The following is a 10,899-nucleotide window of genomic DNA, read 5'->3' on the forward strand; positions in this document are numbered from 1 at the left end:
TTGGCCACAACCTAGAGGTGGCAGGTCTGCACAGGGATGGCTATGCAGGGTACATGCCTGTTCACCTCGGGCACATACATGCACTTGTGTTGCCTCCTACATGGTGCGCCGATATGTAGACATGCACATGCCTGTATATGTGTGTACACGTGTGGATATACCCAGGGCATATACCTCCACATACATGGTACATGGCTGTGCATTCACGCCTGCAGTGTATAGAACCTGTACACAAATAACTCGTGGCACCACAAGAGGGGGCGCTCGCCCTCAGCCGCAAGACTGCAACCTAACGGACATGGGACGCGATCCGGCGGGGGTCCAGAAGCCCCTCACCCTAATCCGTGCCTCACAGAGCACAATAGCTTTGCGAGATTCTACTCCTCGATCTAGGCTGGAGGGTAGGGACGAGGGTGCAGGTCTTGAAACTGGAGAGCTCAGGATGCTGCCTCAGGCAAGAGGGACCTCTGAGAACACCTTCCTAGAGACATGGCCATGGCCATAGGCAGGGCTACTACGAGCATTCCCGCCGAGTTCCGTGGGCTTACGGCCGCGCGCAACACGAAGTGCGCGCGCGCCGCCAGAGCCCCGGCGCCTTCCCGCAGAGTTCGCGCGCGCGCCCTAGGCACTGGAACTGGGTACACGAGGCCGGTGAAATGCTTAGCCCCGCCTCCTCACCATGAGAGGCGCCTGCGCACTGGGGTGGACTAAGCTTTTTCTCATGCCGTCGGTCCCGCTCGGGCGGAGCGAATGCGCACGCTCCAGTTGAGCCTGCCGGGAAGAGGTCACGTGACAGTCGGAAAGCGTGAGGGCAGCTGCAAAAGCTTCTCCGCCCTTCGCCGCTCTGCCAGGGCAAGAGCAACAACAACGACGGAGTTTCCGTTTCCGCCGCCTCTTCTTCTTCCGGTCCTCGAGGCTGCCCTGCCAGTCTGGTGGTCACCTCCAGCCCTGGTTGTAGACGGCGATAGTAGTCATGGCGATGTTTGAGCAGATGAGAGCGAACGTGGGCAAGTTGCTCAAGGGTATCGACAGGTCTGAGCCCGGTCGGAGGGAGCGCTCTGGCCAAGCCGGGTGGAGGAGAGGATTTTCCGGAGACAGCAAGGGGTGGTCAGGTCCTGAGCTTGCCCTGGCGTGGGGTTTCTCCGTCATTCTGGATGTTGAGGAGGTCATCCCGGAGGAGGGTGTGTTTAAGGGAACCGCACTGCAAAAGCCTACGGGCAAGAGAGGGCCTTGCCTACTACTTTTTAATTGCCTTAAGATTTCCCTCTCGGCTCCTCAGGCTTCCCTCTCTCGGCCCCCGATATCCTCCCTCTCTCAGCTCCTCAGTCTTTCAGTGCTTCTTAGTCTCTTCCTTCTCTGCTCCTCATGTGACTCATTCAACACACGTTCACTGAAATCCACTTTGTCAGTTTTGGGAACCAGGGGGACTAAGGCAGCTGCAGGTCGTGTTGTCGTGGACTGAGTTCCCATTCCAGAGGGGAGACAAAACCAACGACAGACAGTGACAGCCAGGAGTGGTTAGCGCTGAGATGGGGAAGCTAGGCAGGAGAGGATGGGGCTGGATCAGAGTGGAGGCCTGAGAAGGAGAGGAAGGGGCGGGTAGCAGAGATGTTCAGGAAGCCATGGGAAGAGGCTGCGGTGACTGGCTGAGAGGTTGGGGGGCATCCTAGACAAGACCCAGGGCTTTGATGGGGCTTAGAGCTTAGGCAAGAGGTCTGGGATGTGCACAGGTTTTATTAAAAATTATAGATCTGATTCACTACTTGGGTAGAGCAGGGGCCAGATTTAGAGGGAAAGGAAAGGAGGAACAGATTACAGTGGCCCCTCTCCACATAAAATGACTGGCCTCAGCACCTATCTCCTTTTTGCTCACCTATCTTGATCGTCCTCCAGGTACAATCCTGAGAATCTGGCCACTCTGGAGCGCTATGTGGAGACGCAGGCCAAAGAGAATGCCTATGACCTGGAAGCAAATCTGGCTGTCCTGAAGCTGTGAGTGTGGAGGCCTGTCCATACCCCCGTGCCAGCAGCTGGCAGGGTGCCACTGTCACCACAGGGTTGGGGGAGGGGTGGTGGTGGCTGGGGGTATCCTGCAGGATGTGGCTTCTCTTGGTGTGCAAGACTAGGAAGCCAAGGAAGTTGGGGCAGGAAGATGGATGGTTTTTTAAAAAATTGCCAGGCGCAGTGGCTCACCCCTGTAATCCTGGCACTCTGGGAGGCAGAGGTGGGTGGATTGTTTGAGCTCAGGAGTTCGAGACCAGCCTGAGCAAGAGCAAGACCCCGTCTCTACTAAAAATAGAAAGAAATTATCTGGCCAACTAAAATATATATATATAGAAAAAACGAGCTGGGCATGGTGGCGCATGCCTGTAGTCCCAGCTACTCGAAAGGCTGAGGCAGGAGGATCGCTTGAGCCCAGGAGTTTGAGGTTGCTGTGAGCTAGGCTGACGCCACGGCACTCAACTCTAGCCCGGGCAACAAAGCGAGACTCTGTCTCAAAAAAAAAAAAAATAATAATTGCAAAATATATGTACAGGATAGTACGTGAAACAAAATATATACTTTAACAAACCGTTGTAAACGAACATCCATGTGATTGCCTTCCATGGTGGAAAAGTGTTGCTAGTGCCACGAGCCCTCTGCCCCATATGCTCTGTGCCAGCCAAACCCTGCCCCAAAGACCACTGTCATGCTCTTGTGGCCTGGCATGTGATAGTTTACCGCACATGCATGTGTGTGGATCAGCTCAGTTCAGGTTTGCCTGCTTTGAACTTGACACGAATGTAATCATACAGCATGTTGTCATTTCTATCTGGCATCTTCCACTCGGCACTGGGCTTGTGAGATCCATCCATTTTTGTGTGACTACAGTTTGTTTATTGTCATTGCCATATAGTGTTCCACTGTGTGACTCTGTTCTAGTGATCTGTTCCCCTCTTGGTGGACATCTGGGTTCTTTCCTCTTGGGTGCTTTCTTGCCACAGGACCAGCTGTGTAATTTTTGCAGATTACGTAGCCTCGGTCTTCACATCTGTAAAATGGAGATAATGCTTGTATCTGTGGGATGGTTTAGATTGTTGTTGGTTATTACCACCGCGGGGTGAGTGCCCACCATGTGCTAGTGACTGTACTGTAAGCTTTATACGTATTAACTCACTCAATTGCTAGATTGGCCCTGTGAGGGAGGATTAACTGTCCCTGTTTATAGAGCAGCAAAGTAGACTCAAGGAGGTTATGGTTATGCAGTCAGAAAGTGCTGTGGTTGCGACTGGAGTCCAGGTGTGTCCCATACTCCAGATTAAAGCCATGGGCAGCCTGTCTGGCACCTGCTGAGGGTTGGGAACCTGGAGCTGCCGGTGTTGCCATGTCTCTTGTTCCCCTTCTCAGGTACCAGTTCAACCCAGCCTTCTTTCAGACCACAGTCACTGCCCAGATCCTGCTGAAGGCCCTCACCAACCTGCCGCACACCGACTTCACCTTGTGCAAGTGCATGATCGACCAGGCGCATGTATCCTTCCAGCTCCGGGGCCCAGGGGGTGCGGGGGAGGGGGCGAGAGTCAGAGCAGATGAATTCACAGGGAGATGGTCTGTGAGTTCATCCACAAATACCAAGTGCCTGCTCTGGGCTTGGCCCAGTGCTGGGTAGGGCTGGGACACTGTGGTCCCAGTGGGGGCCCTGCCCCCACGAAGCTCCTAACAGTCCAGTGAGGAGACAGATAGGTGTTCCATCAGTGATAGCCCAGGCTGGTCAGGGCTGGGGCAGAGGGGCCAGAGGAGGCACCAGAGCCTGCCTGGAGGTTAGGGGAGGCTTCCTGGAGGGGGAAACATCTGAAAAATGAGGGGTTAGGTGAGGGGGTAGTAAGGGTGATCCAAAGTAGAATGTGGCCAGACTCATTTGGCTCTGCGGAGCCATGAAGACCTTTAAAAATGCAGGGTGCTATAGGCAGGTGTGTGCTCTAGAAAGATGTCCCTGAGGGTCCCAGCTGACGAGAGAACCACAGGCAAGAGGCCCGAGGGGCTGGGAGGGGCCGCCGGGCGGGACTGGATTGTCGGCTCTGTGAGGGCAGGAGCTTCATTTACACGTACCCTCAGTGCCTGGCATGGAACTGGCTTTTGGTGAAAACCGGTGACCTCGCTCTCCTGCCTTGACCTGCTTTTTTGTGGCCGGTCCATTGTTGGGCCAGGCGGGCTTCTAGCTTTTGTTTAATCACTCGACAAACCTGGAAGTCCCTCACTTGTGCTTGACAAAGCAGGTAACTGGGCCTTGTGCCTACAGCTGTCACACTGCCTGTTCGTTGGTGGCTGAGCTGTGAAATGGCAGGTGACTAATTGAACCCGCTCTGTCAGGTGTGCCCGAGGGGGTTCCTGCCTTCTGAGAGATTGTCCACTTCACCTAGGTGTGTTTTGGTGGCTTTTTAAAAATATGTGGTTTATGGTTAAAAATACAAAAGAGTACACAGTGAGAAAAATACGGCTTCTTCCCTCCTCATCCCATTGCCACCCCACTCCCTTCCTAGAGGCAGTAGTTGTTTGCAATTCTTGGGAACCTTTCCACAGATGTTATTGCATAGACGTGTATTAATAAATGCAGAGGTGTGTGTTCACCTGCACGTATTTCCCCCAACCCAAATGGTAGGGTATCACGTGAGTCGTTCTGCGTCTTGCTATTTTCATATCTCAGTGTGTATCAGTTCTGTAGGTGTAGACTTGGTCGCAGTGTATGAGTGGGCCACCGTTTATTTCCTTATCCCCATCATTTGACCCTTAGGTTGTTTCTCACCTTTTGCCATTACAAATAGTACCGCAGCGAACATCTTTTCTCCTGTATACATCTGCAGGAGAAATAAGATGCTTCGTTTTCCATTTCTTTTTCTGAGCTGAGCCTTTGGAAGAAAGGTGCTAGAAGAAGGTGGGTGGGGAGAGGTGGTCTAGGACCCAGCCCCAGCCCCCTCAGTCTCCGAGGCTATTTTCCCTTAATGCCCCCCCCTCCCAGCAAGAAGAGCGGCCGATCCGACAGATCTTGTACCTCGGGGACCTGCTGGAGACCTGCCACTTCCAGGCTTTCTGGGTAACTTCCCTTGGTGCAGGGGCGGGGTGGGCGGCCAGGCCACGTGGAACAAAATGCTAAAAGTAACGATCGCGCACATACATCGTCTGCCTGCTGGCGGTGGGCGCTGTGCTCGCGGCTTTGCGTGTGTGATCTCATAGAATCGTCATTCTTGCACAGAGCCAGGACTCACCGATCATCGTGGTGGCACAGGGCTGGGTCTGACCCTGTCCCTTTTCCCCATCCTTCCCCTGGGCCCTCTGGTACATGCCACTGATCATGAGCAGAAGTCCTCCATCTCCGCAGCCTCTTGAAATGCTCTCTCCCTTTCTTGCTCTCAGCAAAGCCTGGCCCTCCACTTCTGCAGCCCCCCCAAGTGGGGGCTGGGTCGCCTTCCTGTTCCCCACTGCCGCTCCGGATACCCCAGTCTTGAAGCTCTCATGTCAACATTTCCCACACTACCTTGTTGGTATCAGCGCCCCCAGACGGCTGCTCTTTGTTTCTCGAAGAGTTCAGCTCCTCCTCACTGCTATTTTACTGCTCTTACTCTGATTCTTAGATGCTTGAAAAGCCACGTGGGTGATTCTTTGAGTACCCAGCTCTCTGGGTTCCTTGATCTCTTGTACAACTATCTTGTCCTCCCCTTGACCTTGGCCCCTCACTCCCAGTCATACCCTGGACCATTTTATTATTATTAAAAAATAATAACACTACTCAGGTCCTGCCCTCACAGAGTCCGATGCCACTGGTCTGGGTGTGGTCTGGGCTTTGGGATTTTTACAAGTTATCCCTGGTGATTCTGGCATCTGGCCAAGGTTGGGAGCCACTGCCTCAGACTTGTCCTCACCGGCAATCGCTGCCCTCCTCCCCCTGTGGATTCTGGACATCTCTCTGGTCACTTCCTCCTGGCATCTCAGCTCACCCCCACGAGGTCCCAACCCAACATTCTTGGGCCTGACGAGCAGCTCCAGTCCTCTGTCTGCGCTCCTCGGGCTTTGCTTCCTGCTCTGTCTTAAATCGTGTGTGCTTCCCCCTCCACAGCTGTGTCCGCCATCTTGCTTCCTCACCCAGTTCATTCCCTCCCCAACCCCTGGACACCTCTTTACACCTCTCATCTCTTCTCCTTTCTTCTTAACTCAACTTTGATCTGGCTTCTTGGGAGAAAATAGAAGCGGCCACAGCAGAAATTGCACATGCTTCTCTTGGGGTTATGGTTTCTGCTGGCCAGGTTCAAACTCTAGTTCTAGAATTTGGGGCAGATCACTTAGCTGCCTGTCTCCTCATCTTTAAAAGAGGCACAAAAGCAGTAACTTTCATCGTAGGGTTACACACAGAAGAGTGGCTAGCACGTGGGGTGGATGCTGAAATGTTAGCTGCTGTTCTTGTTGATTACTAATATTAGCACTGTTGATGTTGATCGTAACATTGTGAACATCAACATTCCTGTCACAGCAAGCCCTGGATGAAAACATGGACCTCTTAGAAGGTATAACTGGCTTTGAAGACTCTGTTCGAAAATGTAAGTCCCTCTCCGAGCCTGGGCTCCACAAGGGGAAGGGGTAGGGAGTGGCAGCAGAGTCCTGGGGGGCAGCCCCTTACTGCTTTTGTCTCTGACCTCCACAGTTATCTGCCACGTCGTGGGCATCACCTACCAGCACATTGACCGCTGGCTGCTGGCAGAGATGCTCGGGGACCTGTCAGGTAAGGCCCTCTGGGCCTAGTGTGGATCTGGTGGCTGGGGGTGGTCAGGAGCAGTGGGCCTCAGCCAGCTCCTGGTCTCACCAGGTTGTTATTGAAGGCTCAGCCCAGGGAGGAAATATGACCTTGGTAAAGACGTGCCCTTGCCAGGCGTGGTGGCTCACACCTGTAATCCCAGCACTTTGGGAGGCTGAGGCAGGAGGATCACTTGAGGCCAGGAGTTCTAGATCAGCCTGGGCAACATATGGAGACCCCCATCTCCAAAAAATTTTTAAATTAGGTGGGCATGGTAGTACATGCCTGTAGTCCCAGCTGCTTGGAAGGCTAAGGTAGGAGAATCACTTGAGCCCAGGAATTCAGGGTTACAATAAGCTATGAGTGGGCCACTGCACTCCAACCTGGGCAACAGCAAGACCCTGTCTCTAAAATTGAAAAAATAAGACATTCCTTTCATTGGAATGCATCTTCTTTTTTTTTTTTTTTTTTTTTTTTTTTTTTTTTGAGACAGAGTCTCACTCTGTTGCCCAGGCTAGAGTGAGTGCCGTGGCGTCAGCCTAGCTCACAGCAACCTCAAACTCCTGAGCTCAAGGGATCCTCCTGTCTCAGCCTCCCGAGTAGCTGGGACTACAGGCATGCGCCACCATGCCCGGCTAATTTTTTTCTATATATATTTTTAGCTGTCCATATAATTTCTTTCTATTTTTAGTAGAGATGGGGTCTCGCTCTTGCTCAGGCTAGTCTCGAACTCCTGAGCTCAAAGGATCCGCCCACCTCGGCCTCCCAGAGTGCTAGGATTACAGGCGTGAGCCACCGCGCCCGGCCCTTGTAATGCATCTTCATTTCTTGTTTGCATTTTACACTGAAGGCTGTGTTTACCTGGTTTGCAAACAACAAAAAAAAGATGTTCCCTTCCTTAGGGGAGATCTTATGCCATTCGTTCATTTATTCTGCATAGGTTGAGTGCCTGCTATGTGCCAGACACTGTGCCAGACACCGGGCACATGGCAGTGAACAACACAGCATGGCTCAGATTTGTTCTCATGGAGGTAGCAAAACATGACAAGAGGTCTGTGTGCAGTGTTGATCTTGCTGTGAAGGAAGGCAAGACAGCTTACACATGGGGTGGCATCTGAGCACTCACTTCAGCGGAGTAAGGTGGGCAGCCTGAGCGCAGGGCAGGTGGAGGGTCCCAGAGCAGGGGGCTGCCTAGCATGTTCTCGGGGCAGCCAGGGTGCAGGTGGCTGGGCAGAGCCAGCTTGGATGCCAGGGAGGGGCCTAGGGTAGAGAGATGTGGGGTAGAAGGCCATCGCCAGGTTGTGTGGGGCCAGGGGGGTACTTTTGTCCTTTCCCCCTGGTGAGTTGGAGCCACAGGAGGGCTCTGAGCAGGGCGGGCCCTGATGAAATTGATATTTTTGAGAGATCCCTCTGAAAAACAAACAAAAAAAAAGTGTGTTTTTGCAAAAAGAAAATCCAGAAATTAAGGAAAATGGTTACTTCTGGGAGAGGAGGTAGGAACAGGGAGGAGACTTCTGAGTATCTTCCTGTATGGTTTTTGCCTTTTTTGTTTTGTTTTGTTTGAGATGGGGTCTCACTCTGTCACCAGGGGTAGAGTGTAGTGGTGTGATCAAAGCCCACTGCAGCCTCAAACTCCTGGGCTCAAGCGATCCTCCCGCCTCAGCCTCCCAAAGCACTAGGATTATAGGCGTGCGCCACCATGCTTGGCTAGTTTTTGCCTTTTGAGCCAGGTGGTTTTGTAGGTGTGTATTTGTTGTTATTTTTAGTGGAAACTAACTTTTATTGGACATATTGGACCAGGCACTATACTGTTTTTATATCAGGTATATGTTTTACATATTGAAAAGTGAAAATTAATCAAAAGGGTATGAAACAAGCCTTCGAATTGAATATAAAGAGAAATGGATGCATCCGTATCAAGCTGATATTAATAATCTCAGAAAATTCGAGTAATTCAACACCACTCTAGCTGCACATCCTTACTGGTACGTTTTCTAAGGGCAAACAGGCTTATTGTTTGCGGTAATGGTGACATCAAAATTTTCAACCATTCCATGTATGTGGTGGGAAAAGCACGTAAGTAAATATACTGCTCTTGTTTGGAATCAGTCTGTGCCTTGGAGGAGAATCGACAGGAATATGAAATAAAAGAAGTTAAGGCGAAAGCCCTGTAATGGTATAAGGATGAGAAAGCTGGAAGGCTCCCTCTGGCGGCTGTTCTGAGAATGACCTGTGCGGGGGCGGGGGCCGCAGCAGGGAGACGTGGGCAGCTCCTGCCGCCCAGGCAGGAGATGCCAGCGGAGCTGTCACGGGAGGGGAGTGCCCTGGCCTGGTGAGCCGTGACTCCCTTGCCTCCCAGTCCCCTGGCACTGTGGGATCCCGCTGACTGAAGCCCCTCGCTGCCCGTGTCACCTGCAGACAGCCAGCTGAAGGTGTGGATGAGCAAATATGGCTGGAGCGCCGACGAGTCGGGGCAGATCTTCATCTGTAGCCAGGAAGAGAGCATCAAGCCCAAGAACATTGTGGAGAAGATCGACTTTGACAGTGAGTGGTGGCCTGAGGCCTCAGGCTGTGGGGCTAAGGGGGCGCCCTTCAGCAGGGACCAGGGCTGGGGCCCAAAGGACCGAGGTAGATCTGTTTTTGTTCAGGGCTGGGACATTTGCATCTGCCGGACTCCGCTGGCCTGCTCTCTCAGGGCTGCCTGCCCGGGGAGGAATGGTGGGGATGCTGCGTGTCCTTCCCTGGAACTTCCAGGCCCTGTGACCTGCCCCACAGCACTCAACAGGACTTCCTGGGGCCTCGTGTCTCCACGAGCCTAACGTGCAGACTCTGGAGTCAGGTTAACTGGGCCGGAATCTTGATTCTCTACTTCGGGTGATTTCACCTCTCTGTGCCTCAGTGTTCTCATCTAAAATATGGGGGTGACAGCAACGATAATTATGACAGACACTGGAGGTTCTTAGACTTAAGTCATTTGCTCCTCACATCGGCCCTGTAATGTAGGTGCCCTCATTATAAGTAGATAATATAAATAGTGTCATACCTGCCTCATGGAATTATGATTGTGAAGTGAGATAACCCACGTATAACACTTAGCAAAGAGCCAGTCACACAGTTCATTAAATGTTAATAATTATCATCATCATACACACATTTTTACTCAACCAATTGCTCAGCTAAAAAGGGTGAGAAATAGTTATTCTGTCAGCATGCACTCATCACTCTGCTCATGGGCAGGTGTCCTGGAGTGAGGGAGAGCAGGGGACAGCAATGGCCTGTTCCCTTGGCCCCTGGGTCTACTTCCCTCTCAAGTGTGGTTCTGGTGTTGTGGACTGTGGAATCTCACCTCCAGGAAGCGCCCACTGCAGTGGGGTTTTTTTGCGATAGCAAAAGCTTCTGCAGTGAGGAACTACAAGTCCAACACTTAGAATATCCTGCAAATAGTACGTAGTAAATATTCTCATGATGGTGGTAATTATAAATAACACTTGGTACATTGTTCTAAGCACTTCATTTAGTTCTATAGTCCTAAAGGGTAGCTGCTTCTTAAAGATGGAGACATTGCTGCACAGAGATGTTAAGTAACTTGCCCATAGTTACCCAGCTGTTAATTGGCAGAGCTGGGATTTGAACCTGCACTTCCTTGCTCCAGTTTCCATATTTTTTAACTGCCTTTGTGATGGTAGCTTGGGCCCTGAAGGGGTTTGTGAGCTGGCTGCCCCTAAAGAATCATGGGTGCTGTAGTGGGTGGAGGCTCGTCTCCCATTCTTCACATGGTGACTCTAGTTTCTCCTTCTCTTTTCAACAGGTGTGTCCAGCATCATGGCCTCCTCCCAGTAACTGCAGGCATTTAATAAAGATTTGTTGACTTAGCCTTGCTGTCTCTTTGCTGTCTCCTCCTCCTCGTCCTTGGCTTCTGCCCCTCGCCCACCAGAGGGAGCCCAGGAGCAGGCCTCTGCTCTGGCTGGGCCCCTACCCCACCCCTTTGAGGTTATGGGTAGGGAGGGCAGGGCTGAGTCAGCAAGGAGGAGAAGGATATGAATGGCACAGACCAGCCCAGCCTGCAGTGAAGCCTGGGCTCCTCTTGGAAGAGTGGAGGGGAGGCGTCCCCTCTGTCTCAGATCCTGGTTCTGTTGCTC

At 52.2% G+C, this 10,899-nt stretch overlaps 1 protein-coding gene across 4 annotated transcripts; it reads left to right on the forward strand.

The window, feature by feature from the left end:
• The first annotated feature begins 840 nt into the window (after positions 1-840).
• Positions 841-10,633, forward strand: EIF3K (eukaryotic translation initiation factor 3 subunit K). 4 transcript variants are annotated; one of them, XM_069456872.1, is made up of 8 exons: positions 843-1,032; positions 1,894-1,992; positions 3,388-3,508; positions 4,994-5,068; positions 6,500-6,566; positions 6,671-6,748; positions 9,179-9,304; positions 10,569-10,633. In XM_069456872.1, exons 1-8 carry the CDS (start codon positions 974-976, stop codon positions 10,598-10,600), a joined length of 657 nt encoding a protein of 218 aa, XP_069312973.1. In that variant the 5' UTR covers positions 843-973; the 3' UTR covers positions 10,601-10,633. The 4 variants fall into 4 exon arrangements, with proteins under 4 accessions (XP_069312975.1, XP_069312973.1, XP_069312976.1 ...); XM_069456875.1 differs by having other exon boundaries at positions 843-1,022; XM_069456874.1 differs by lacking the exon at positions 1,894-1,992 and having other exon boundaries at positions 841-1,032.
• Positions 10,634-10,899: the final 266 nt, after the last annotated feature.

Source organism: Eulemur rufifrons, chromosome 24 (assembly GCF_041146395.1).
Source record: "Eulemur rufifrons isolate Redbay chromosome 24, OSU_ERuf_1, whole genome shotgun sequence".
NCBI classification, from domain to species: Eukaryota; Metazoa; Chordata; class Mammalia; order Primates; family Lemuridae; genus Eulemur; species Eulemur rufifrons.